The sequence below is a fragment of the Diadema setosum genome, chromosome 17 (assembly GCF_964275005.1).
Source record: "Diadema setosum chromosome 17, eeDiaSeto1, whole genome shotgun sequence".
Taxonomy (NCBI): domain Eukaryota; kingdom Metazoa; phylum Echinodermata; class Echinoidea; order Diadematoida; family Diadematidae; genus Diadema; species Diadema setosum.
The window spans coordinates 8,320,753-8,346,777 of record NC_092701.1 but is presented as its reverse complement, the minus strand read 5'-3'; the positions used below and the strand labels follow the sequence as shown (position 1 = coordinate 8,346,777).

Here is a 26,025-nt window from a genome sequence, read left to right as displayed (position 1 = left end):
GGTCGGCGGAACATGCCCTGTAATGTTGCTAACGAATGTCTCCCAAATGACACATCACATGTGGTATTTGGGGGCGGGGCACTTGCCCAGCTCGAGAAAGGTTAAAACCCCGGCTGGGTGTCTGGCGTTCCACATGATGTGTTTTACTCCGCAGTCCACCAATATTGGACTTAAGTGTTGCCATTGAGAGAGATCGGCAAAAAAGGCAAAAATTTTGATGTGAACTGGTGCGGAAAGCCATAATATCAACTGGGGTGGAAAAGAATGGCTATTTAGGAGAGGGAGTAGATGTACTAAGTAGGAGACGAGAGACAGAAGGAAAAGTAGAAAGGGAGAAAAAGAGGAGGGATGCAGAAGAGGAAATTAAGAAAAATGAAAGAAAAAATAAAAGAAAGAGAAGAGCAAATAGTTAAAAAAAGGAAAACAAATTTTAACAAAGAATGCATAGAAGAAAGGAAAGAACAAGCAGATGTTGCTTTTTTTAAAACATTTTCCATTGAGAGAAAGTTGTAGCATTTTTGTGTTTCTGCTTTTGAAAGGTCATGAAGCAAAACCAGGTGCAAACACTGAAGCAAAACCAGGTGCAAACATCCTTTATCAAAGAGGAACATGAATTCTCTTAAAGGATTCTGTGAATCATGACTGAGCGAAAAATACAACAACTCACACCGCAGCACCAAGAATCATATTTTGGGGATCAGCCTTTGCTATCTTTAGCTCATCTCCAACACAGTGATTCTAAAGAATCACACAAAGCGCTATTCTAAAAATACGTAGCATGTTTGCTCCAAAAAGAGCAGTCCGTTCTAACCGAAGGAGCATCATAAGACACTGAATTCGTCAACATGAATTCACACAGAAGCCGTTCATTTAATGCCCAGTCACTGAGAGTACAATGTCTATGACAGGCATCAGAGACACTGCCTTGAAAAATAAGCAGCCAACTTCAGCCTGGGATCCGGTCGCGAAAGTGACAAATGGAATCTGGTCCTTGACATTCTGTCCTATTGTGTGTTCACAAGCTTCCAAACCCCAGCACTTACTTCTTTTAACGCCAGGGACTTTGGACAGTGAGTACAATGCTGTGGGGTTTCCTGTGCCAATCAGCACTTGAAGCATACAAGGGGTTAAATAAGGAAATCACACGATGGGGACAGGAATACAAAAGTTACTACATTGTAGTTGCCAGCAACGAGCAGCTTTCATCGTCAGCAGACAAATAATGGCCATGAGGGAGGTGTCGGAAGAAAGTGGGAGCTATGTATGGTGTAAGATGCAAAGGTGATGCCTTTTTGAATCATCATTTTTGTTCCCTCGCTATATTTCATTTGCCAAATGCCCGAGTGTGATGAATTCAGTGTGCTTTTAAATTTACTGACCTACCCCTTCTTGGCAGTATGGTGGGAATTAAGTTTTGTGTCTACTGAACTGTGAATGTCATTTTAGGACTCAACCGATTCCTTTCAGATCACGATAAAGCGGCATGGAACTTCAATTCCACAGGATCCAAGAGATATCATGTATGTGCTTTGGTGCTGGGTCTTTCAACTATGATTTGTTACAACAATTTATGTATTCACTGTTACCATTTCATGAAGTAAAATTGAAATTCTACTCCATCTGAGACCTTTGCAGTTCATATACAATATTGTTTGTTTTGGCTGAAGAATTTCCCATAGCCTCTTGATAAACCTATATTTTGTATGTACCTGAATCTCACATGGACAACACATTTCCTGTTGTTCTCTCAAATTGAACATTTGGTCAATTTCAATTCAATTCAATTCAGTTCAGTTCAATTCAATTCATCTATTGTCATGCACTCAGGCATAAAAACCATCTTAACAGTCTCCAAATATATACAAACATACAACTGTAAAGAAGGAAATAGAACAATATTTACAACTAAATGACTAAATGACCAATACACCATGTTGACAAAAATACATGATTCTTTCCGCATATTTTTGAAAATAATTAAATAACTTTCAATATACTGGAAATATCTTTGAAAATATTTGAAAATACAGCATCTACTGTGAATCTGTTAGAAGTACATTCATAATTTCTTCTGATTTCATAAAGATGTAATGAATTTATGTTTCTTGTGCAATGTGGAATAAACTTCACAGTTGCCAATTTGACGATTACAAGAATTTAACTTATGCTAATGATCAAGGAGAGCTCCTGCAGTGTGCAGCTTGCTGTGCAAGTCTGTAGAAATATGAAGACTGACAAGAAAGGCTTGTAGCATCATTACACGTGCTCCAAAATGTGTGCGCATGTGTGTATGTGGCTGCGCGTTTGCGTATGTGGCTGTGCGTTTGCGTATCTGCGTGTGTGTGTGTGTGTGCGTGTATGTGTGTATGCATGTGCATGTGTGTGTGTATGGTCAAAGCATCTACTTGCTCAATTAGCCAGGGGCAAATGCTGTTCACTTTAAACACTTCTGCCTGACACAGTCGAATATGCTGTGACGACCTGCCGATGGAATCTAGCCGACATTTTTTTGGCCACGTAGTGACCTTTGCAGAAAGTGTCCGATCTGACAGGTCAGTGCAGGTGTGCCAATGGGACGGACAAGGGAGGAATTCTCCGCCTCGGTCAGTCACATGGTTACAAAGCGACAGAAACTCTCTGCTGGACAAGCCATGTGATTATTGCTTTGTCATTTTCCACAAAGGGTCCTTCATTTCCACACGTTATGGAGGCAAGGCACAGCACTTTTGGGGTAAAGATTTGCACATAATGATTTGAATTCATAGTTCTGTAAATTTTATGGGCAATCACAAGTGTCATGACAGGCTACACAATGTGTTCCAAATGCTACAAAATGAAAAAGGTTTCTTCCCTACCATACTACATTCACAAGCTACATAGTGCATACAGTTCTTACTGTACAACAACACACCTCTGAAATTCACTCATTTCAAAAGCATGTCATTGTCTTTAAATAATGACTTCATATTTTTCAAAGAGCTAAGAGTGTAGTGACATCAAACACAAGAGGGATATTTTCTTCACGATGCACAGAGACCAAGAAGAAGACATTGACACTAAAAAAAAAATGAATATGAGAGATACTCTCAAAAAAAGATTTTAGAACACATTTACATACTCAAGGCTGCAGTTTATTTTCTCTCTCAAAAATATGATAGCCCTACATAGTACTAGCTGAATTAGTGCTGAGAACTTTCCACCTGGTAACCCAAGCCACTGTCTAATTAAAGAAATGTGAAAAATAATTACAATTTTGTGATATTCTTATTGAAAGTCCAATCAAACAGCACTACTGCTGCTCTGTTTATCAATTCTGGGTTTTTTGTTTGTTTGTTTGTTTGTTGTTGTTTTTTTTGCCAACTCATCAAAAATCAATGTGAAAACAATGTGGAATTTGCACTAAAATGAATATACATTGTAGCTTGATGCTGTCAGAAAAGACTAGGCGTACAATCAGTAATACAAGTTGTAGCGGTAAGCTGTAATGATGATCCAAGTAGATTTTCTACTTTTATAAAACATAAGAAATGGAAGGAGATTTCCATATTATAGCGATGGTGTACTACTGCAGTTTGCTAGACAAAAAAAAAAAAAAAAGCATAGGAAAAACAAAAAAGATAGAATGAAATACAATCAAACAAGAAGATATTCAAAATACAGAGCATGAAAAAAAAGTGACTTGATGTACAATGTAAGCTCCTAACTGGTTGAGGCTGGAATTGCCATATGCCGTGCAGCCATCAGTATTACTTCCCCCTACATTGTTGTGAACAGAAGCTGCAGATGCTTCACAATCACCACAAATTTATGCATTGAAAAGTAAAACTGAGGCTTTAGCAGCTTAGGTAACCATGGCAACCTTTAATATGCGAATTTCAGATTTTTCTCTCCCCCTGGCAATGCGAGAGGAGCTTCTCCGTCCAGCATAGATCTGAATGCAGAGTACACAATTTGCATTTGCTTCCCTGTAAAGTCGTGCATTACGTGTCTGGGAAAAAAAAAAGAGGGGATAAAAACCTGAACAAAAAACAAAATGAAAATATAAAGAACTTGTGCAGATGTGCACAGGTTTCAAGATGTACATAAACCATGCTAGTTTCTTGGGAGTAAAAGGGGTATTTAAGGAATGATCTAGATTCACATGTTAACTGCTATCCCCACTTAATACCAGTCTCTTTGACTGCCTGCCTTGCTTGATGGAAAATCTTCTCAGTTTTTTAGTTTACTAGTATTTGACAAAAGAAATAGAGGAAGGATGCCATCTGTAAAGACTTATGAAGGAGGATTAAAGGCCACCAGGCTATCCTCATTAAAAGTTATTATCCAAGGTTTCTTTTAAGTATGCGGACCCCATAACCCCCCCTCCCCCCCCCCCAAAAAAAAAAAAAAAGAAAGAAAGAAAGAAAAAAAAAAGAGAAAACAGGTTAGTGTAGAATAGCCAGAGGCTAATGCCAGGGATGGGGGTTGGGGAGGGGAAAGTAAAGGTAGACTTTATAGATTAGACTTTCTAGAGGGTTGGGGTAAGAATACGGAAGGATTGGTCACTGCGACAATGACTTTAAGAAAAACTGAAATAAAAAAAAACTACCATTCACCTGCTTTTTTTTTTTTTTTTTGAAAGGGGGTTGCCAATATAATGATAATGTATGCTCTGTCATCTTTGAGGACCTCATCTAAAACTATGCACTCTTTCAACAGACTCTTGTAACATTCAAATTTATTCAAATCTCTATGAGAATTGAGCAGTTCCTTTTTAAGTCCAAAGAGCAGAAAACCCCCTCATTTGAAAACACAAGTAAACCAGTCCAGGCTAGATGTTGAAATTGCAACTGATCTCTCTAATGAGTCAACTTTTTACAACAAACGAGTCAACTTTTCAGGACAAGGTAAAAAACAAACAAACAAGAATTTAAACACATTGGTGGCAGAGGTTGGAACCTGGACCCCAAGATGTGACACAAACCTAATTACAATTTCAGACAATGCCTTGTAGGGAAAGTGCCAAAATGAATAAACTTTAGGCAGTCATCGCTAGTAAATTAAAACCAAGGGTCTTCAAAACATGCTAACAAAGATCATGTATATACACAAAATTCATTTTATTGATTCCTCCACTCCAGTATGCAGTATGTCGTAGAGTACTACTACATACAAATCTTTAATGAAGGGAAGTTGCACACATTGCAATTTGATTAGGACAGGGGCTGCATATTTGCATGAGGTATTATTCAATTTTTTTTGGTTGCCACTTCACTTAAGTTATAGAAGTAACACTTTACACTGATACAAGATATCACAAACATAGCTTAAAGTGATTGTACAACACCACCTGCTCCTCCTGAACTTTTACCCTTTTTGGAGCTTGTGGTGATGAGATAATGAAATAAATTTGGCAAAGAGTACAAAACGGTTTAAACCTGATACTGAAGATCAAATGACTGCTTAAAGTGAGTATCACTCTACAGAGTAACTATGGGTGCGTTCGAGCGCTCTAAAGCGAACCAAAGCGAACTGAACTAAAGCGTACCGTACCGTACCATGCCAATTTTGGAGCGTTCGAGCGCTCTGTGGAGAAAGCGTACTCACGAGTTATTTTTAGAAAGGTCACGCTTGTTTGTAGCAAGAATGTCATTCACCCCTGGCGCTTGAACTACTTACAGCTGTCCAGAACAAAGAGAATGATGTTTTTGCATTGTGACGTATGCGCATGATACGCGCATGCTTTACAACGAACTTTTGGTACGCTTTGGTACGCTTTTGGAGCACATCGGGAAGTGGTCCACTTTTGGCTCGGTACAGTACGGTACGGTACACTTTAGGAGCGTTCGAACGCTCCTCTGGCGCGGGTACGGTACGGTACAGTTCGCTTTAGGAGAGCGCTCGAACGCACCCCATGAAACATTAACTAATCAGTACATATCCTTCCTTCTGAAATACCTCGGAATAATTGGTCTCTCATTCATAGAAATTTGCAATTTTTAAAAAGTGCAGAAACATTTCAATCTTGATCTTCACTGGTAATGGTGAAAAATTAACAAGGCATCCATTCACAGCATGCCACCATCCTTTCAAACAGATGGCTTTTAGTCACACCGGAAAGGTTGAACATATTCACTCCCATATTTACTATCAATATTTCCTAATGTCCATCATATCTCATCACGTTGTTTGTTGGAAACAATGAAGAATGTTAACTTCCCCAGAATTTGAAGTGTAAAATCCTGGTTACGTAAGGTACACATGTACAAGTGTTGTAGTCATGTCATCTGTCTTGAATATTGAGGTAATGTGCAGATGAAAGAAACTTTGAAACTGTAGCAATACAGATGAGATGGCAGTCCTTGTTGTAGCAGGTACATCAGGTACCTCAGTAATGTCAAGTTACCATTATGAGAACCACCATCACTATCACCATTATCACCACTACCACTACCATCGCCATCTTTTTAATTTTTTTTTTTTAAAACCATGACCATCATCACAATCTTTACTGTCATTGTTGTACACATTAGTAACCTTTCTAGAAAGGCACTACATAAACTTTTTCATCAAAAGATATCCAAATTTTCATTGCTAAAAACAATCACATCCATGAGCCATTATTGCCATAAATTATCACAATCAACTCACTTTCTGTGATCATCAGCATATTTATTAACATCACCTCAAAATTTGGACTTACATATAAAGAACTGCCATTACAACAGTTAATTTTTCCACACATGTTGATTAATCTGGTTCATCACATCCCCCCCCCCCAAAAAAAAGGATCACGTACATCAATACACCATTATCCCTGCTATCATTATTGTCACCACAGACAAAAAAAAAAAAAAAAAATTGTCTTTGTTGCCATAGTAATCAAAGTCCTTGCCATCACTCTCATCTCTATCACTGGATTACCATTTTAAACCTGGACATAATCTCTGGGAGCACTTGGAACACACACACACACATATTAAAAAAAGAAAAAAAAAAACCACAACAATAACAACAACTACTTCTGCTACCATGGCAACAACATCTCAGCTGACTTTGTTGCCATGGTAGCCTGCAGTCACTGTGACTCACAATAAATGCGAGTCTTCCAGGAAAAAGGCAAACTCAGGTGGGCTGATTATAAGTCTGCATTGTGCGAGGTGGAAAGCGCCGCGGCAAAGAATAGCACCGCGACTGCGCGTGATTATCATCACTATAAACAGCACAGAACTGTGCGGGCAAAAATTGCAAAGGATATGGGTATAAAAACACGCATCTTCTACGTGAATATTCCATTTATATTCATGGGCAAAATAATAGATTTCTCCGATTTGATTGGAAACATGCCACCCACAACACTCTGAACACTTTCCTCCACAGAAGCAGTCTCTGAAGGGTGAAATATGGCATCAGAGGAAAACAACATGTGACATGCATGTATGTAAATCAGGAACGCCATCCTTGTACACAGCACTGCAATATTCTGAGGGCTGTAAAGGGATATGGTTGTGAATTATTGGCGGAAAAACAGTATTTTGACCTTTCCTGAAATAAACATGTGTAGTAATACCCAAAATCTTTTTGAGAAAAAACAGGATTTTCTATGAAACCTGCGGCATCATTTTTTATTGTTTTTGCAAAAAACTACAAAATACTGCAAAAATGATAGCATAAGTTAACATCTCTGGTAGATGAATAAAGGGAATAAGTTAGAAGAATGAAAAACTCAAGTGAAAGGGAAAAAAATCTGACTACTCTAGATATTCTTATATTTGCACTGAGCGGCTCAGAAACATATTCGTGGATTCCTAAATTTGTGCTACGCAATTGCTTATTCATATATTTGCACCAATTCACAAAAAGACAAAATTTAATTCAAAATTCCAATTCACACAAAAGTTGATGTACTACTAGTATTTTCCTGCAGCATTTGAATAACCCTTTGAGGACGAGTCCTGAATATACTCGGGCAGGTGTCTCTGGGAAATGCATGTTGTAGCAAATCAGCCCGTCCTCAATGGGTTAAAGTTCACTTGCAAATGATCAATTTGAATGAATACCTGCATACAAACGGAGGAAAAGATTTTGGTAGCACTCCACAATAACAAAATAGTAAGAAACTTTCAAAATGGTATACACAGACACAGACACAGACACAAACACAAACACAAACAAATGACACTCTTGACAATTGATGGAGTTGGTGTAAAGACTGGGTGCTTAAGAGATGCCCAATTTAGAGCAGTTCAAAGAAAAACTAAAGCACCGACACATAAGGAGGACAGTTAGGCCCGAATTCACAAAGGTGGTACAATCTTGTCCATGGCTTAAACCATGGAAAAAGACCATGGGGTGCCAAGTGTCACATGGAATATTTTGTAACGAAATCAGTCATTTCATCGACAAAATCGTTGACGATTTCGTAAACGAAATTATCATTTTGTCAACGAAATTTTTATTTTGTTACAAAATGTAGTTATGTCATTACAAAATAATTATTTCGTCAACTAAATGACTGATTTCGTAATGAAATATTCCATGCGACACTTGGCGCCCTATGGTCTTTGTCCATGGTTTAAACCATGGACAAGATCCTACCACCTTCGTGAATTCGGGCCTCTGAGAAGGCAGAAATGAATTAATTTAGCCCAGCACGATTGACAGGTGAAATGGATGAGACACTGACAGATGTGCGTGGACCATTATGATGTCACAAAGTTCGGGGGTCACTCACCCTAACTCCTCGTAGGCCCGGATGTCTCGTGAGGCGAAGAACGCGATGCGAGGGAACCGCAGGTCTTGGTGGTCAACAAACACCCTGACTGGGACGATGTTGGGCTCGCAGCGGTGGTTGATGAATCGACTGACGTTGCCGTAGAAACGTGCATCTATACAATATACATCTCCCTCCTGAAGGGAAAAAAAAACAACAATCTTATGATGAAATGCATTTTTTTTAAATGTGATAATATTGGCTATAGTTATATATATATATATATATATATATATATATGTATATTTCTTTTTTTGCATAATCAATTAAGACATGGGCTTATGCTTCCATGCATACAACTCAAGAACAAACCAAATGTGATTCTGCATCACAAAATCAACAAAAAGGCCAGACAAGGATTTTTAGTTAAGGGCAGGTTCTGAAAGAGCAGATTCTAAGCTTTAAAATGATGTATAACTCAATCCAAATGGACATCCCTAATCTATCTGAATAATGGAAAGAATAAACACACTCCCGGAAAGTGTGTACTGAGGAAAGAAGATTTGAAGTTTAGAGTCTATTCAAATGTCTCATCTCTCCAGCACGTGGTTTTGGCAATGAATGGGACAAAAAGCAGGATGTAAAACTCCTGTAGCAACCACAATGAAGGGATTACCAGATTAAGCTGGATTTTTCCACACTCATTAAGCACATTCTTTTCATGACAAAAGCCAACTTTCAAAGCAGTGGCATGATCTTTTCAAAAGTTATGAGTGGGACATCTAACCCAGTGAGAAGATCAGACATCACATGATCAAAACCAGGAGAGATTTCTTCCTATCAAATTCACATTACAAAACTTGGGAGTGGCTTACATGCATGGAGAAAATGATCCACAGATATCTCTCATTATTGTTATTACTCAGAAGTTTTTGCGCATTTTCAAAACATTACAAAATCAAAGTAACCCCTGTTGTAGATCAAAATCTCACGACATTACAAAGATAGTGGATTGTCAACAGCCCTAAAGCTGAACTCTTTTATGTGCCATGGTGGAAACCCCCTGTGTTCCACATTAATCTGAGGCACCAATGCAGTTATACTTTGAGAAAACATTCCAAGTTGTAGAGAAAATGCCCAGCCTTCCTTTGACATAAATTGTATGGCAAATCTATGATAATTTTTCTTTCAAATGACCAGTAGCTACATTTAATATTGTAAATGCATGACTTTTACCTACAAAACAGTGACAGAAACTTAGAATTTACATGCAAATCCAGTAGGAAACACTGCTTGCTAGTTAATCACCACATAAAATGCAAGCTATATATGTGAGAGGAATGAAATCGTGACAAACGCTTTCATTGTACTGTGGCATTTGGTGATTTATCAATCAGTTTAGGCGGGTTTGTGCTGGTTTGAGCAGAATGTGCGAAGTTGGCACGCCGTGGACCGAGTCGGACGTGCGATCGTGGCACATAAAGAGTTAAAATAACAAAACTCTATCAGCACATTTTGTAGGATTTTCTGCTTGTACAACTGAAGATAACATTACAAAGATGAGCAAGATGAAGAGTTTACCCTGTTGTCAAGGTCAAAGAGGTAGGAGTCATCCTGTCTCTGGTCAGCATCCGCATCAGACAGCAGCTCACCAGCATACCTGGGCAAAAAAAACAATACAGTGGACTCCTGTTATACTGATGTCCTTAGGGCCAGCAACTTCCTTTTTGTCATACCAAAATTTCATTATAACCGAACAGATAAAACGATTAAAAAAACATAGAGCGGCTAATGCAGCCTGAAATTTTACTACGTTGCAATCGGAATTTTGCTATAACCATGTTTGTCTGAATGGGAGTACCCTGTATAGGAAGGTTCCATGACATTTGCTCCTGCAACAATTGCTCCCACGAAATATCTGCATGCTAAACCAAACATAGATTCTACCAACAACATTCACAACCCTAATCCTATTCCTCACATCAAACTAAACCTAAAACCCTATCACAATCCTAACCTGAAGTCCTCAAAGAAAATAAGACTGGAGCAACTGGGACAGGAGCAAATGCTGTGTCACCCTAAAGGAGATTACCAGGGTCACCTGAGGGCGACAAACATCACATGTCGTGACACTGTGTACAGAGGAATCGGCATGATCAGTTGAGAAGAAGAAGGGCAACTGGAACACAGAGAAAGAGGCTGGTGGTAGTAAAGCCCTTCTGCTTTTCACCCTATACAAAGGTTGTATGAGGCTGTGATAAGAAGCTACACTGCAAATATGACAAAATAGGAGGAAATGGCTATTCTCAACAAACACAATTTTTCATGTTTTTTAACATATATCTTATTTATTCATTTCTGTTTAGCTGATGAGAGCAAAAAATAGAACGTATATCACTTATACAAACTTGCAGGTAACTGTTGCAACAAGGTGTTTTAACAATGTTTTATGATGGTTATGACATCAATCTAATTTGATGTACTCAATACCTTTCTCCTCCTTAGTTTGTTCTAACCAATGATGCCAACCTTTTGAATACATTTGTAGCATTGCAGTATCGTGAGGGCTGAAAAGGTGTGTTTGCGGTGGAAAAACAGGAATTTCGCCTTTTCATACAATAGACATGTATAGTACTTCCCACAAAATCTGCAGTATTTTTGTCCCCCCCAAAAAAAACAAAACAAAACAAAACAAAACAAAACAACCAAAACCCACAAAAACAAAAAACAAAAACCCCTATGGAAAAACAAGAGACCAAAAGCTAAGAAGTAGCAGGGGATTAAACACAGCAAAGAGTCTATGTAGATAACACCAGCTGATTATTTTTTACCTAGAAAAGGTTATGATGGTTTTAATAATTGCAACACAGAACTTGTACAGCGAAATCATTTGGAGTATGATTTCATTGCACCATCCTGGTAGTGAGTTATTACACAACTGTAACTATTTGTGTGCGTGCCAGACGGAGAGACAAGCCATATTACAATAAAGGCATAGTCTCAGGAAAAACAAGAAACAAAACAGTTGGGTGATAACACTCTCTCATTCAGCAAGTTGTGTTCATGATGAACATGAGGAAAAGAATCTAATCCTCACTGTTCATTTTCACACTGACATGCAAATAAAGATAGTTTAATCACTGAGAGTGGAGATTTTCCTTTTAAAAGCATATAAATAGAAGTTTGCTGATTTAGGTGTTCTTTTTGAATCAAAGCTGAATTTGTAAAATAAATAAATAAATAAATAAATAAAAATATGTAGTGTATCTGTTGTATCTACATAATAAATGGATTGCTGCAGCTAATGTATGTATCAGTTTACACTTTACACTGATGTAAAACCAGAAAATTTCACAGCATAAAACTGTTGAAAATTGCTATTTTACGGCATGAAGCTTTCACTAATTTTAACTGGCATTAAATGCATTGTGTAGGGGGAAAATGTGAGCATTTTACTTTTGTGAATTTTGGTTCCTTGTAAAATTTGTGAAGGTTTCATGTCGCGAAAATGTCTACTTTTACAGTATCCTTACTAGCTGTATTCATTTCCTAACATCTTGTAGTCACACATTATGGCCTATGGCACTTGCAGGTAATTGTTGCAACTAGGTATTCAACAATATTTTAATAGTGTTGTATTTGTACTTCTTTCCTTACTTCTGTCTTGGCAAAAAAAAAAAAAGATAATAATAATAATTTTCTATTTTTCTTCAGCTGCTGAGAGCAAAAAGTAGAGAACAATTCTCCCCTCAGTTCAAAGTTTGTGGTTACTCAAAAAGTCTTCCATGGCAGTATGATGAAGAGCCCTCTGCTGCCATAAGTATAGGCCACTGGCCCCTTGAATGAGCATTCTTGTAAAGACTATACAGGTTTCAAACATGCTGCACACACAAGATGAAACTACTATTGGAGACAGTGCTCTGACCATAGGGGACGTATATCATTTACACAAACTTGTGAATCTGAAAGAATTTTTGCAATTATTTCTTGGCATGGATTGTGAGGCATCAAACCAGTAATGATGCAGTCTGCCTCATGATTCTGTCCACTGAGATTTCCAGTGGACGTAGAGCCTTTATTTTCCCACCGAGAAGACATCCCGTTCTAGTCTGTGACACCGACAGCCGGGACACAAACCAGACACAAACCGGAAATGACAAACACATCGACAGACTGGGGGAATAGAATCCAGCGGGTTGTCGCATGGCGGGATGATAGATGGGCATAATGCCCCATTGACTGGTGAGATTTTGATTAAAATTTGGAGAGTGAAAAGATACTTTGTAGACAGTGAGAGAGAGAGAGAGAGAGCAGGTGAGGGGAGGGGATGTAGGACCTCCAATGGGTCATGAGACCAATTCTCGACCAATGGTGCCATAAATCTTCCACAGAGGCTGTTAAGCTCAAGGTGACAACACCAGGTGCATTACTCCTCGTGTTTGAACATGACAACTCAGCAGTATCACCTGGATACATCAGACTCAGGTGAACTTTCTGCAGATCAGGTTTATTGATCTTATTTTGTGTCAAACTTCATATATTTTGCATGACTGTGAAGGAATCAAGTTTCTTCACCCCCCCCCCCCCTCTTGTCAATGACACAAACAAGAAAAGCTGTTACACTTAGGGATGGCAAATGGGTGTGCAGCTGAGAATACCAAAAAACACATTTATCAAAACCACAATTTCTGATCAAAACCACAATTTCTGTTCAAAACAAAGAACATGACGGAGTTTGTGTTGATGATGTCGATAAGTAATAATTATCATCACCATCACAATATCCTCATCATCTTTATCATCACACTATAAAGACAACCACAATTACAGGAAAATGATAATAGACATTTCAGTGATAACATATATTGCCAAGGAACTCACAGAATTTGGATTAACACCATGACTTTCTAATCTTACCCTGAAGTACAATATCACTCAGGAACATTAATACAAACAACAATTTCTGTCCAGCATTGTGAAGAGACAGCAAATTTGATAGAATTGATGAAATTGCATGAAGATGCAAATAAATATATCCCTATGGAATCAGCTGCTATGATGGTGCTGAAAATATCTTCAAAACAGAAAATCCTTAGGTACTTTAAAAAGGACATTCTACAATGCGGAAATCTTTTGTAAATTTTATGTTCTATACATAACTAGAACAAAAACCTCCCACTAATTTGGTTTACATTTTTTGTTTCACAGATCATACTGAAACACGTACAGGAATATTATCATCCCACAAACTTATGAATGAGGGATGCTTATTGATACTGGTCCAAGTGGAAAAAAAAAATGCTCAAATACCACTTTTACAGTATTTTTTTTTTTTTGTCCTTCTGCCCATTTAATGTGAAGATGAAACAATTGATATCATATTCCTCATAATGATATCACTTCAAATGAATCATTGATTATGGAATTTACAAAATTGTACGAGTAAATGTATCCTTATGAAATTCAAGTGTGCAGATGGTGCTGTCAAACTCACTCGCAGATGAAGGACCCTCTGGGCACGTCCTGCATGGTGCGCACGGCCCAGCCCATGGACGGGGTGCGGAACACCTGCATGTGTTGGCGTAGGCCGTTCTGCACCACCCGGTTACGGCAGTTCCTCCAGCAGCGACACGCCCGGTTACACTCAAAGATCATCGGCGGCTCCTGGTAGTTGAAGTCGGGCATCAGCCGTCCGTCCTGAGGGGAGCCAACGACATGAGTTTCTTATCTGTCTCCACCACACACAATCTGCTTGGTCAACAACAAACAGCAGACAAACTGAATCAACTTGCTCAACAACTGTTCAATTCAATACAACTCAATTCTGATTACATTGTCAATTTCTCAAAATTTGTTTTGTTTGCATGAATACATACAACATATGAATACATACGTACATAGAGTAATACGTACAAGACAGCATAGCATAGATACGTAGTAGGGATCTAAGAACTGAATTATTGGTTCATCATTGAAGTTCATATGATCAAACAGAAATAAGTTTTCATCCACTAGCTATGTCAATCCATCCATTACACATGATTCATTATTTGATTGACTGCCAGCATTTCCACTAGCTCCTGACTTGCTCTAATCTATAAAAAAGAAAAGAAAAGATCTAACCGGAGGGAAGTAAGGCAGGTAGCGAATGGTGCCTTTGCTACAAAATTAACTTCATCACAACTTCTACAGAATTTTCCCATTGTATGCTAACACATAGCTACTACTGCCCACATGCAAGCCAATTCACTGCCAGTCATGCTGTCCAAAAATGCTCTAAAATAAGTGAAAAACATGTCTTCAACCACGTATGTTTTTACATGTGCCATGGTAAGGGCAAGTTGTTTTAGAGAATTAATCTATCTCTCATAAACATACACTACTCAGCAAGCCTGCCCGAGACAAGTTGAGCATTCGCAAATTATGCATGACTTGATTAATATTGAATAGCCATGGTCAGTTCTGGTTGCTTAATGGGCTGGCAGTCTGACCTGCACAGTGTTGCCATTTTCAGGTTTCAGCTGTCGCTGTCTGACCGTTCTTACCTTGTCGTACCAGCACCTGACACTGCTACGACTGCAGGCACAGGCCTCGCTGAAACAATCATCCTCACAGTTACAACCCTGCAGTGTTAGAATGAGGGAAGATGACAAATCGTTTAAAGGGATGGTGTAGTATTGGTGGAGTTGAGAACTTTTTTTTTTTTTTTTTTACAAGATACTAGGAAACATCATACCATTCTACGGGGAATTCAAAGTTTACTTGATAAAAATCAGTCTTGAAATGGTACAGATATTAAAAAACAAAGTAAAACAATGAAATCTTACTGAAAGGTGGGTCCCATCTTTCATTAGAATCACTTTGTTTTGGATATGTCAGTCATTTCAAAACCTATTTTCATCAAATAAACCTTGTATTCCTTTTGGAATTACATGCTCTTTTATATTTCATAAGAGATTTCTCATTATCTCACCAAGGAAAGTTAGAAACCTGAAGCTAGGTCTCAATCAAAACTATACTATCCCTTTAACCTTAACTGTGCTTCTCTTGAGTGGCACACACACTGGAGTGCTTTGTTTGCCAATTGGCACAGACAAAGAACGAAGATCTAAAATACCTAAACCTCCTAATCCTTTGTGTCACACTGGCCTTCCTGTTAACTCTTCATGTGCAATGGTGTAAACCCTCTGTGTGCCACATTATTCTGAGACAACAACGTAGTCTTGCTTTGAGAAAAACATTCTGTCTTTCAAATCTATTAACTTCCATAGATCTTTGTTAATCTGGACATGTAGTGAGCAAAGTTGTAGAGAAAATGCCAAGCTATGCTTTGATGTAAATCATATGACAAATCGATAATTCTTTTTCTTCAAAAGGACCAGTAGCTACCTTACTGTAAAGGAGTGACTTTTGCATGTATGACAATGACATAAACTTAACCCTAAAAAGACTGGGCTATTTTGGTAGCTCGAAAGACTGGGGGGGGGGCCTAAAGGGCCCCCCCTTAAGATCTCGGCCGTGGATCGCGCGATTGCCGCGGAAATTTGCACAATGGTAGTGTGCGATGTAATCTACAAGATCGTATATCTAAATTTTCCAAAATTGTCTTCTTTTGTTTTATTTTGATTAATTATTCTAATTTATGCGAGAAATCAGACTTTTTTATCTAAATCAGTAAATAAAGCTCCAAAAGTGCTCATTTTTGGTCTAGATATTCTTTGTAGCACTCTTAGCAAATGTACTTGAAAAAAAATTCGGTATCAAAATTAATTTCTTATTTATTTTATTGTTTTATGAATTTCTTATGTATTTCTTTGTTTTTTCGACCTTTTGTTTCTGTTGTTTTTTTCAGCAAAATTTGTGGCAGAGCCTTTTTGAAGCATAATACTACTAAAACAAATTGATTTTAGCCATTGAGAGTAAAAATAAGCATATTTATATGAACCATGTGATAAAACTCAATTTGTATTGACTTTGTACACAAAATCGCATTTTTGAGCCATTTTCGGTCTCACAAATTTGGTGTCAAAATGTGCGGGAAACTCGAAAGAAAAAAGTCACAGAGCATCGCGGCGAGAGCATTGCGTGTTGCTGAGTAATCGCGCGAAATGTCGAGGGGGGGGGCCTTTTAGGCCCCCCCCCCAGTCTTTTTAGGGTTAAGAGTTTATACGCGAATCCATTAGGGAACACCGCTCGGTAGTAATCAACACATAAAATGCAAACTATATGTGAGACGAACAGAAGCGCGGGAAAAGCTTTCATTGTACTGCGGCATTTGGGCTTGAGCAGAATATGCAAAGTTGTCATGCTGTTGATTGAGTCGGACGTGCAAACGTGGCACATAAAGAGTTAATAGTAGACGGAGGCACATTGTTACACCTGAGTGGACATGCCTCCTTTACAGCCAGGCCAATTTTGAAAGGATTAAACGTTTGGCAAGTTAAGCTCATTGTCTGGGCACTTTAAAGGGATCGTATAGTTTTGGTTGAGACCTAATTTCAGGTTTCTAATTTTTTGGTGAGATAATGAGAAACCTCTTATGAATTATGAAAGAGCATGTAATTCTATGAGGAATTGAATGTTTATTTGATGAAAATCGGGTTTTGAAATGGCCGAGATATCCAAAAAAGAGCAATTCTAATGAAGTGTGGGACCCACACTTTATTATGATCGTTTTGTTTTACTTTGTTTTTGGATGTTTCAGTCATTCCAAACCCGATTTTCATCAAATAAACTCTGAATTCCTCTTAAAATGGTATGCTCTGTACTATATCATAAGTGTTTTCTTGGTATCTCGCAAAATTTTAAAAGCGCAATTTTTATCTCCACCAATACTGTACCATCCCTTTAAGGGTGAAGCGTGTGTCACTGCATCAGTTGCAGGCATGGCACCATGGGAGGGAGAAGAGCTGCCCTAATTTGTTCTGAAAAGTCCACACTGCAATGACCAAATACATTAGAAATATTCTCTCTTTTTTTTAAAAACCCATTTTCAGCAAAGGATGCATCCAAGAAATGGCCAAGAATATCATGAAATCATGTATGAAGAACCCTCACCACTGTTTCACCAATGTCTACACTGCATACTGCTACAGAGCCACCAGTTCAAGCTGTGTCACAGTTCCATCAACCACAACTACGTAGTGCATCTGATTGTAGTGCTTCTGTCAAAATCTTTTTTGAATCTATAATCTCATGTGAAATTTTGATCATCTCAAAAGCAAAATATCATAAAGATCAAATGCATTCACTGCTCAAAGAATGCTGAAACGACCTTGAACAGATTCTTTATAACCCAATCAGCAGCCAGCATTTATATATGAATGCAAAAATGTGTTTTGAAAAATTGAACTTGAAAGACTCATGCAAAAGAGAACATGAAACACTGAAGTGTATCTATGACACTTTGGCATTTCACGCTGTCATTTCATCCCAACACATCACACACTGTCAACACCATCGAACTCCTCAGTTGGAACTGCTCTGTTTAAACTGTAACGCTATCTTCACACTGACGAGAGGTGGAGATTACCAATTTGTGACAGTGGCATCATGAAACCCCGGTGCTGGGTTTCGGTCGAAGACCTTTTTCGCTACCACCAAACGCCCGCTTCATACGTAATCATATCTGGGGTGGGATCGGCTTTCAAAGTAACCCTTTACCTGAATGACTGTGCCTCTCACACACTAATCATCACTGATGGTTATCATATCAATCTAATTTGATGTACTCAATACAGGCGCGGGGCTAGGGTGCAATTAACTCGCCAAAAGCTTATGATCTCGAAGCCTCAGTTGCAAAAAGTAGACAGCTTGTGTGCGTAAAACCGCTGGGGAAGTGTTGCAGGACAATCGCAATATCTCACCTCAAAGCCATCAAATGATTAAATCTATACAGCAAACTGAAGAAGAAACTATTCTCTAACTCGTAATGTTAGTTATTTGGGGTTTTATTGAGGATAAACGTGTGAAAATAATGTCGAAACTTAGCTTCCAAAACAGAAAATTTGGTCTCAAAACAAGTGTTATTTTCTCACATTTTCCTTCATTGCACAAAAATGAAACTTCGGTATATGACTTATGGTAGTATATCCATGCTGCTCTCCAAATATCTTTTCTGTATCATTTGGCGCACAGCTATGTCTGGAAAAAATCGAGATCACTGTCACTTGTGACCCACGTAAAATCCATGGCGTAAGGAATGCGCAGTCCGATGTATTGGTTTTTGTGCTGCTTGAAACAGTTGAAGCACAAAGCAGGGTTCCTCTCTTGCCCACTCACCACCCTGCTGACCGAAAATCGACCTCTGTCGCATTGCGCCGAGCCTGACACCGCTGATTGGCTAAGCGTGCACTCACCAGTAGAAAACGCATGCGCAGGAGGATGATCTAGTTGTGCATGTCCAGTATCTTCTCTTAAAGTTGGTTGTCTTTTTGCTCTTATTTTTACCTAACTACTAATTGCACAAACACGAGACTTCGCAGGTAGTGAGTCTGGTGTATACAGACTAGTAATATGTTGATCAAATGCATATTCATGCAGGCGCAGACTTGTGTCGGGAAAAAATCGTAACCCTTTCCCACAGTCGACTCATGCAGAAAAATACACATATCTCGAAAGATACATCAGCGTTTTCGCCCAAAAATCATATGAAGGATGATATATTCATATTTGATATATGTGTGAAGTTTCAAGGGATTTGGTGGTAAAATAAGGGAGATACGAGGAGGTGAACTTTCGAGATTTTTTGTCCTTCCCTCCGCACAGCGCTTCGATGACCGTTAAGAATTCAAAAGCTTTGGCCTCTTATCAGTGAGTTAATTGCACCGTAGCACCGGGGCTGAATACTTTTCTCCTCCTTGGTTTGTTTTCACCAGGGATGCCAACCTTGTGAATAGCATTGCAGTATCCTCCTAAGAGCTGAAAAGGTGTATTTTTTTGGGGAAAACAGGAATTTCAACTTTTCATACAATAGACATGTATAGTAACACAATTAGGGGAAAACAGTATTTCCCCACAAAACCTGCAGTATTTTTGTCCCCCCCCAAAAAAACAAACAAACAAACAAACAAACAAACAAACAAACAAACAAACAAACACACACACACAAAAAAAACCCATACACAAAAATAAAAACAAAACACAGTACTAAATACTGCATAAACGGATTAGTTAGCATTAATGTTTATCTCTTTTGGAAAAACTTTATGAAACAAACAAGAGTAACACCTACAAAGTTGCAGGGATTAAACACAGCGAAGAGTCTATGTAGATAACACCAGCTGAATTTTTTTGGGTTTTTTTTTCCACATAGAAAAGGTTATGATGATACTAGTAATTACAACACAAAATTTGTACAGCAAAATCATTAAAAGTGTGATTTTATTGCACCATCGTTGTACTGAGTTATTACACAACTGTAACTATTTGTGTGTGTGTGTGTGTTTGTTTGTGTGTGTGTGTGTGAGAGACAGAGACAGGCCATATTACAATAAAGGCATAGTCTGAAGAAAAAAAAAACAAGAAACAAAACAGTTGGGTGATAACACTCTCTCATTCAGCAATTTGTGCACATAATGTACATGAGGAAAAGAATCTAATCCTCACTGTTCATTTTCACACTGACATGCAAATAAAGATAGTTTAATCACTGAGAGTGGAGATTTTCCTTTTAAAAGCAGATAAATCCAAGTTTGCTGATTTAATTGTTCATTTTTTTTCCAGTACAGCTCAAAGCTGAATTTGTTAAAAAAAAAAAATGTATTGTATCTGTTGTATCTACATAATGGATTGCTGCAGAAATGTATGTATCAGTCTACACTTTACACTGTAAAACTGTTGAAACTTGTATTTTACAGCATGAAGCTTTCACTAATTTCAACTGGCATCAAACGCATTGTGTAGGGGGAAAAAATGAGTGCATTTTCCTTTTGTGAATTTTGGTTCCTGGTTAGATTTGTGAAGGTTTCATGTCGTGAAAATGTCTACTTTTACAGCATCCTTACTAGCTGTATTCATTTCCAGACATCTTGTAGTCACACATTACGGCCCTCACACAGTGTCCTGAACTCAACACTTCCATAACTGCAATGACAGCAAGCAAGCATAAGGTAAGCATGATGATAAAGAACTGACCTTAAAATCACTTACGACTATTTTTGACAGAGATTATGGAAATGACCGACAGGAAGACTTCAGATCTTACCTGCATGTGCTTGATGTTCCTATCGATGTTCAGCCTGGACGTCTCGCAGTTGTCCTTGACGTAGAGGAAATCTGTCGGCACGCCATCGTTGTTGACGGCGTTGACCACAGGGATGGGGACATTCTCCAGGCCATGTGCTATATCCCTGAAAAACACAAAGACACATTTCAAAATTGGTCACTTTAACCCTCTCTGTACCAGGAACTTTGGACAGTGTGTACAATGCTATGGGGTTTTCCCTGCCAATTGGCGCTCGAAAGCACACTCTTTTAGAATCTGCCCTTCACTAAAAATCCTTGCCCAGTGACTTTTTAGTTGGTTTTGTAATGCAGGGTCACTAATAGTCTGGCATAAGTTCACAGGTAGTGGAGATAAGTCCATGAAATTTCATATCTACTAAAGATGCAGGAAATATGAACTATGTATGTGTTTCCATATCTTTTAAACAAGAAATGCAACAATCTTCATACATGTGTCAAAAATGGACATCATGTTTTAAAACAAAACTTGTTTGCCAATCTCTGATACATCAAGTGGTTGTCTAGCCACCTTTAAATGGTACAGTTCTGTCATACAATAATTACTATATAGCACTTTACTTGGCCGATTCTGTACTCACACTGTACACTGTATATAAAACCTGCCTGAGAAGCAGAGTCAAACTTCATGACACGAAATAAACATGAAAGAGCTTGGTCTATTACTTGGCAGCTTTTCTCTACAACTCTGCTACATTACTAGCATGAACGCTTCTGTAATAAAGTTACACAGCTTTGACAAACAGAACGTTTTCCAAAAGTGGCAAGTTGCAGTCTCAGAATAATATAGCACACAGTAGGTTTACACCACAACACACAAGGGCCCGAATTCTCAAAGCTGGAATAACTATTCCGCGGAATAGTTATTCCGGGGAATAAATTATTCCACCTTTGAGAATAGATTCCGGGGAATAAATCGCGTCATTTTACGTCACGAGGGCCTGATTTGCATTAGAGGCGTAATAAGTCAGCGGAATAAGCGGTGTAATAAAGTTATTCCACCTTTGAGAATTCGGGCCAAGGAGTTTAACACCCATCAACATGGGAATATTGTGGAGTGGGAAGGCCAGCCTGGATATTTTTAAGAATCCCTATAACAAATTTTTGTACAGCTTTATCACTGATCTCTACGTAAGTAGACACACAGCCGAAGACTTTCGACTGAATTTCACCGTTACTGACGAGCATCTGTTTTGATACACAAATCTGCCGACACGTGGCTGACGCAGCTATTTGTGAGTTTCTGATGAACCTCAATGGGCAGTAAATGAAGATTGATTCAATAGGACCACCCATATTTCCTCATACTACTGGGGTCTTACTAACTATTTATGTACCACGTTCGCATGCCAAACTCAGTTGACGGCGTGCCAACTTTGAATATTCTGCTCAAAAGCACAAACCTGCTCGATAAATTACCAAATGCCACAGGACAATGAAAGCATTTCTCGCAATTCCATACCTGACACACGTAACTTGCTTCTTACGTGGTAAATGACAATCAAGTTGTGTTCCCGACAGGATTTGTGAGTAATCTCTGAGTCTCTGCCATTGTTTTGTGTGCAAAAGTCATACCTCTACAATAATGTACAGCTGCTGGTCATTTGACAGAAAAAAATCATGGATTCGTCATGCATTTATATCAAAGCAAGGCTTAGCATTTTCTCTACAGCATTGCTCATTACATGACCAAGGTAACAAAAATCTCTAGAGGTTACATAGATTTGAAAAACACAATGTATTCCCAAAGGATGACTGCATTGATGTCTCAGAATCACGTGGCACATAGGAGGTTTACACCATGGCACATAAAGAGTTAAAGCCCGAACAACCTCCGGGCGCAGGTTTACCTGGACAGTATGACCTCAGAGCGAATGTTCCTCCTCTTAATGGCCATCTTCATACGGATGTTGGCCTGGATGGCCAGATACACGTCAGACTTGGGCTTGGCGCAGTCCAGCGCCAACTCACTCTCGTTGTTTTTGATGGTGACGTCAGCGTGGCGGACCAACAGTTGCCTGTGAGATGTAGGGTCAAGACAGATGATAACACACTTATTTTATATCTAAACACATTGCTTACATAAAGTATAAAGAATTTCATTATCTCACAAGGCATTAAGTTGTGAAAAAGTGCTAAAGGCAAAGTCGTTCCTTGGCAACAACCAAAAAATATTTCGATGCAGACAGTTACTTGTTTGTTGAAGTAATTACCACCAACTCCATTCTTTTTTGTCAAATAGCCAAAGGTTAGCATTCATTTTGAATAAGTGGGAAAAAAAGGGTTCTGAAAGCTTCTCATCCAAAAGAAGTGAGTATGTAGAGTAAAATGGAGTCAAAAAGGGCTTCAGGGCTTCCTATTTGATCCCCCTTCACCCATACTGTTTTGTTTTTTCACCCCTTTAATTACCTAGCATCACTATAGTTCCTCATCATGTTTGATGTCGCCTCCCCATTCATCTTAATCCATCACAGGTTGCCCATTCATGAGCCCTCATCACTAACCCTACCTCTCCTTTTCATTTGTTCACCCCTTTGCTTTAATCCCCCCTTCCTTTCCTGATTGGCTCCTTCCCTTTGACACCTACAATACCCCTTTTGTTCTCTTTGTTCTGAGTCCCTTGCTTCTCCCAGTTAGTGCATGTTATTCTGTTACTGTCTGTAGCCCACACACACCTGTCTGGTGAATACCCTTTATGTTTGCCATTTTGCCTATGACAAAGATTCTAAGATTGAAAGCTCAGGCCTCTTAATTTGACTCACCTATGAAGAAGGTATCTGTGCCAACAAAGGCAAACTTTTTTTCATGGGAAAAGGAACTGAAGCACTGAATTCTGTGCCAAATTTGTGCTAAATCTTATAATTCATTTTTTTTCATTTTCCACTGGGTGAATCTACAACTGTAGGTTCAGTGTTAGTGCTGGTATTTGTGCTCTCAAACTTGAAATCAGCTGGTGTTAGCAGGTTGACTTAAAATTGTGATGTAGTTCCGGAAGAGTTTTGGGCCTGGTGTTGAATGTTGTCTGCTCAACCAAGCTCCAGTATTTGTGATGGCGACTATTTACTTGCCTTTTCCCAAATGGCTTCACACCAGCCCATAGCAAACGTATGCACTCTTGACATGGTCACATACATCTCGTGTTTGACTCACCCCAGATGCTAGTGATTAATAGTGAATTAAATTGCTGTTTGACTAATTCCCTTTCACTTGCCCTTTCCATCTCACACAGGATTAGATGTCTCTATTAGTCCTAGTCATCCCCATTTTATTATCATTTTTATTAATTAACTAAGACATTTAGGATGCAACAATAATATGTGATACCCAATGTTCAAGCTATATTTCACTCTCTTCAAGAAAGGTCAAGATGTCAACATGACTTTTGGTGATGTTAACAGGTTTCATGACAAATGGTAGGCACAGGTATAAATAATACTTACATGGCACAGCCATAGTGGTTTTCCCTGGCTGATATGTGTCTGTTCAACGAAAACATAAATCAAAATTGCAATAATGCATGAATGAACATGGCAACATGGCAGTCACCTACTTAACATCTGAACTCAACAGCTTATTTATTTATTTATTCATTCATTTATCTGGTGGCATAACAACATAATATCTATTCTCTCATTCTGCGGTTTGTGCACACAATGAACCTCAGTGAGGAGATCAAAAAGAATCCTCTCGGCTCATCTTCACACTGACATGCAAATAAATGGAGTATAATCATCGAGAGTGACATATAGCAAAATGTGAGAACACCTGTGAGAGATATATACGCATAACCAGGGTTCAACATTAGCGGTGGCCTTGGGCCACTAAAAATTAGTGTCTGGCCACCAAACTTTCAAAGAGCATATCTTTTGGTGGTTCGACTGGGTAACCATAATTCAAATTAGATTCCTCTTTTTAGGCCAGTACATTTCTTCTTCAGGCCACTGACATTTTGAATGTAATGATTTTAGGGACCTGAATGGGCCACTAGAGAAAAAGGTTATTGTCAAGCCCTGGCATAACTATGTATTCCATACCTGAAACTTCTTTTCGTTGGGATACTTTACCATTCATTATCACATTGCCTTTAGTTAAAGATATATTTTGGATATACAGAGCCTAAAGAATGTCATATTCAAAGAACACTGTACCCACTTATTTTTCCCCCAGAATGAATGTGTGATGCAATACTCACTGCAACTACTTAAAGCAACAAGATATTATAAATCATTAATCTAGAAAGGCTGTAAGAATTTCTGGAAACAACTGAAATGCTCTTCAACAATCTAGAATATTTCTTGTGAATGGTTTCTCATCGAATAACTTGTGATGAAGCACCCACTTAAAACAAGATGACAAGATATGGACACATATATTCAGGAAGACGAAAAAAAATGCGCTTTAAAACATTTTCTCTCTTACAATACTTTACTGGAAGTCGAGTTTCTGAAGCCAGTATCTTTATACAGATGTTGTTTGACCGCTGGTAGCATAATGATGGAGGCAAGGAAAGTGAATATGTTTATTTTTTCTTAAACTTTAGGAAATGTGTAGCCCACAGATCTTAATGGAAGAATGTAAATCCGTGACTGATGCATGCTGGGAAGGAAAACTCACAGGGGTGTGTCGCCGTGGACGTTGAGGGCATTGAGGTGGTTCTTGTTGTCTTTGCTGTGGTTCAGGAATACCTCCATGACGTCCTGGCAGCCGGAGTAGGCAGCCCAATGGAGACCAATGTTTTGCTCCTGCAGAGATGGGAATAAACATGGTGGTAACTTTGCAGTATATCCCATCATATTTCTTTGCATTTTCATTTTGTTAAAATTTCAGTTGTATCCTACTCAGACATTAAAATCTCATTTGATTGTTTTGTATTCTACAAACTGACCAAGTCCACCCTAATCTTGACCCTTCTCTGACAATAAGTTGAACAGTAAGCACAATGCTAGCCCCATAAACTGGAAAGTTTCCATGAAATTTACCTGGTACCTGTACATAACATATCACCCAGAGTGGGAATGAAACCTCTTTTGAAATATGACTGCACTTCGTTTTTTGTTTGTTATATTTAATCTAATGTATGAAAAAAGTTA

The 26,025-nt window shown here is 38.5% G+C and overlaps 1 protein-coding gene across 1 annotated transcript in view; it reads right to left on the bottom strand.

Moving 5' to 3' along the window:
• The window catches only part of LOC140240376 (histone-lysine N-methyltransferase EHMT2-like), a 75,908-nt gene that overhangs the window by 16,042 nt on the left and 33,841 nt on the right, over window positions 1-26,025 (bottom strand). Inside the window, exons 16-23 of the mRNA XM_072320146.1 lie at window positions 25,550-25,677; window positions 24,376-24,414; window positions 22,786-22,953; window positions 20,898-21,042; window positions 15,238-15,315; window positions 14,187-14,389; window positions 10,274-10,352; window positions 8,714-8,889 (exon numbers count right to left, since the gene is read on the bottom strand). Coding sequence (XP_072176247.1) covers window positions 8,714-8,889; window positions 10,274-10,352; window positions 14,187-14,389; window positions 15,238-15,315; window positions 20,898-21,042; window positions 22,786-22,953; window positions 24,376-24,414; window positions 25,550-25,677 — 1,016 coding nt within the window. The remainder of the gene's footprint in view (window positions 1-8,713; window positions 8,890-10,273; window positions 10,353-14,186; window positions 14,390-15,237; window positions 15,316-20,897; window positions 21,043-22,785; window positions 22,954-24,375; window positions 24,415-25,549; window positions 25,678-26,025) is intronic.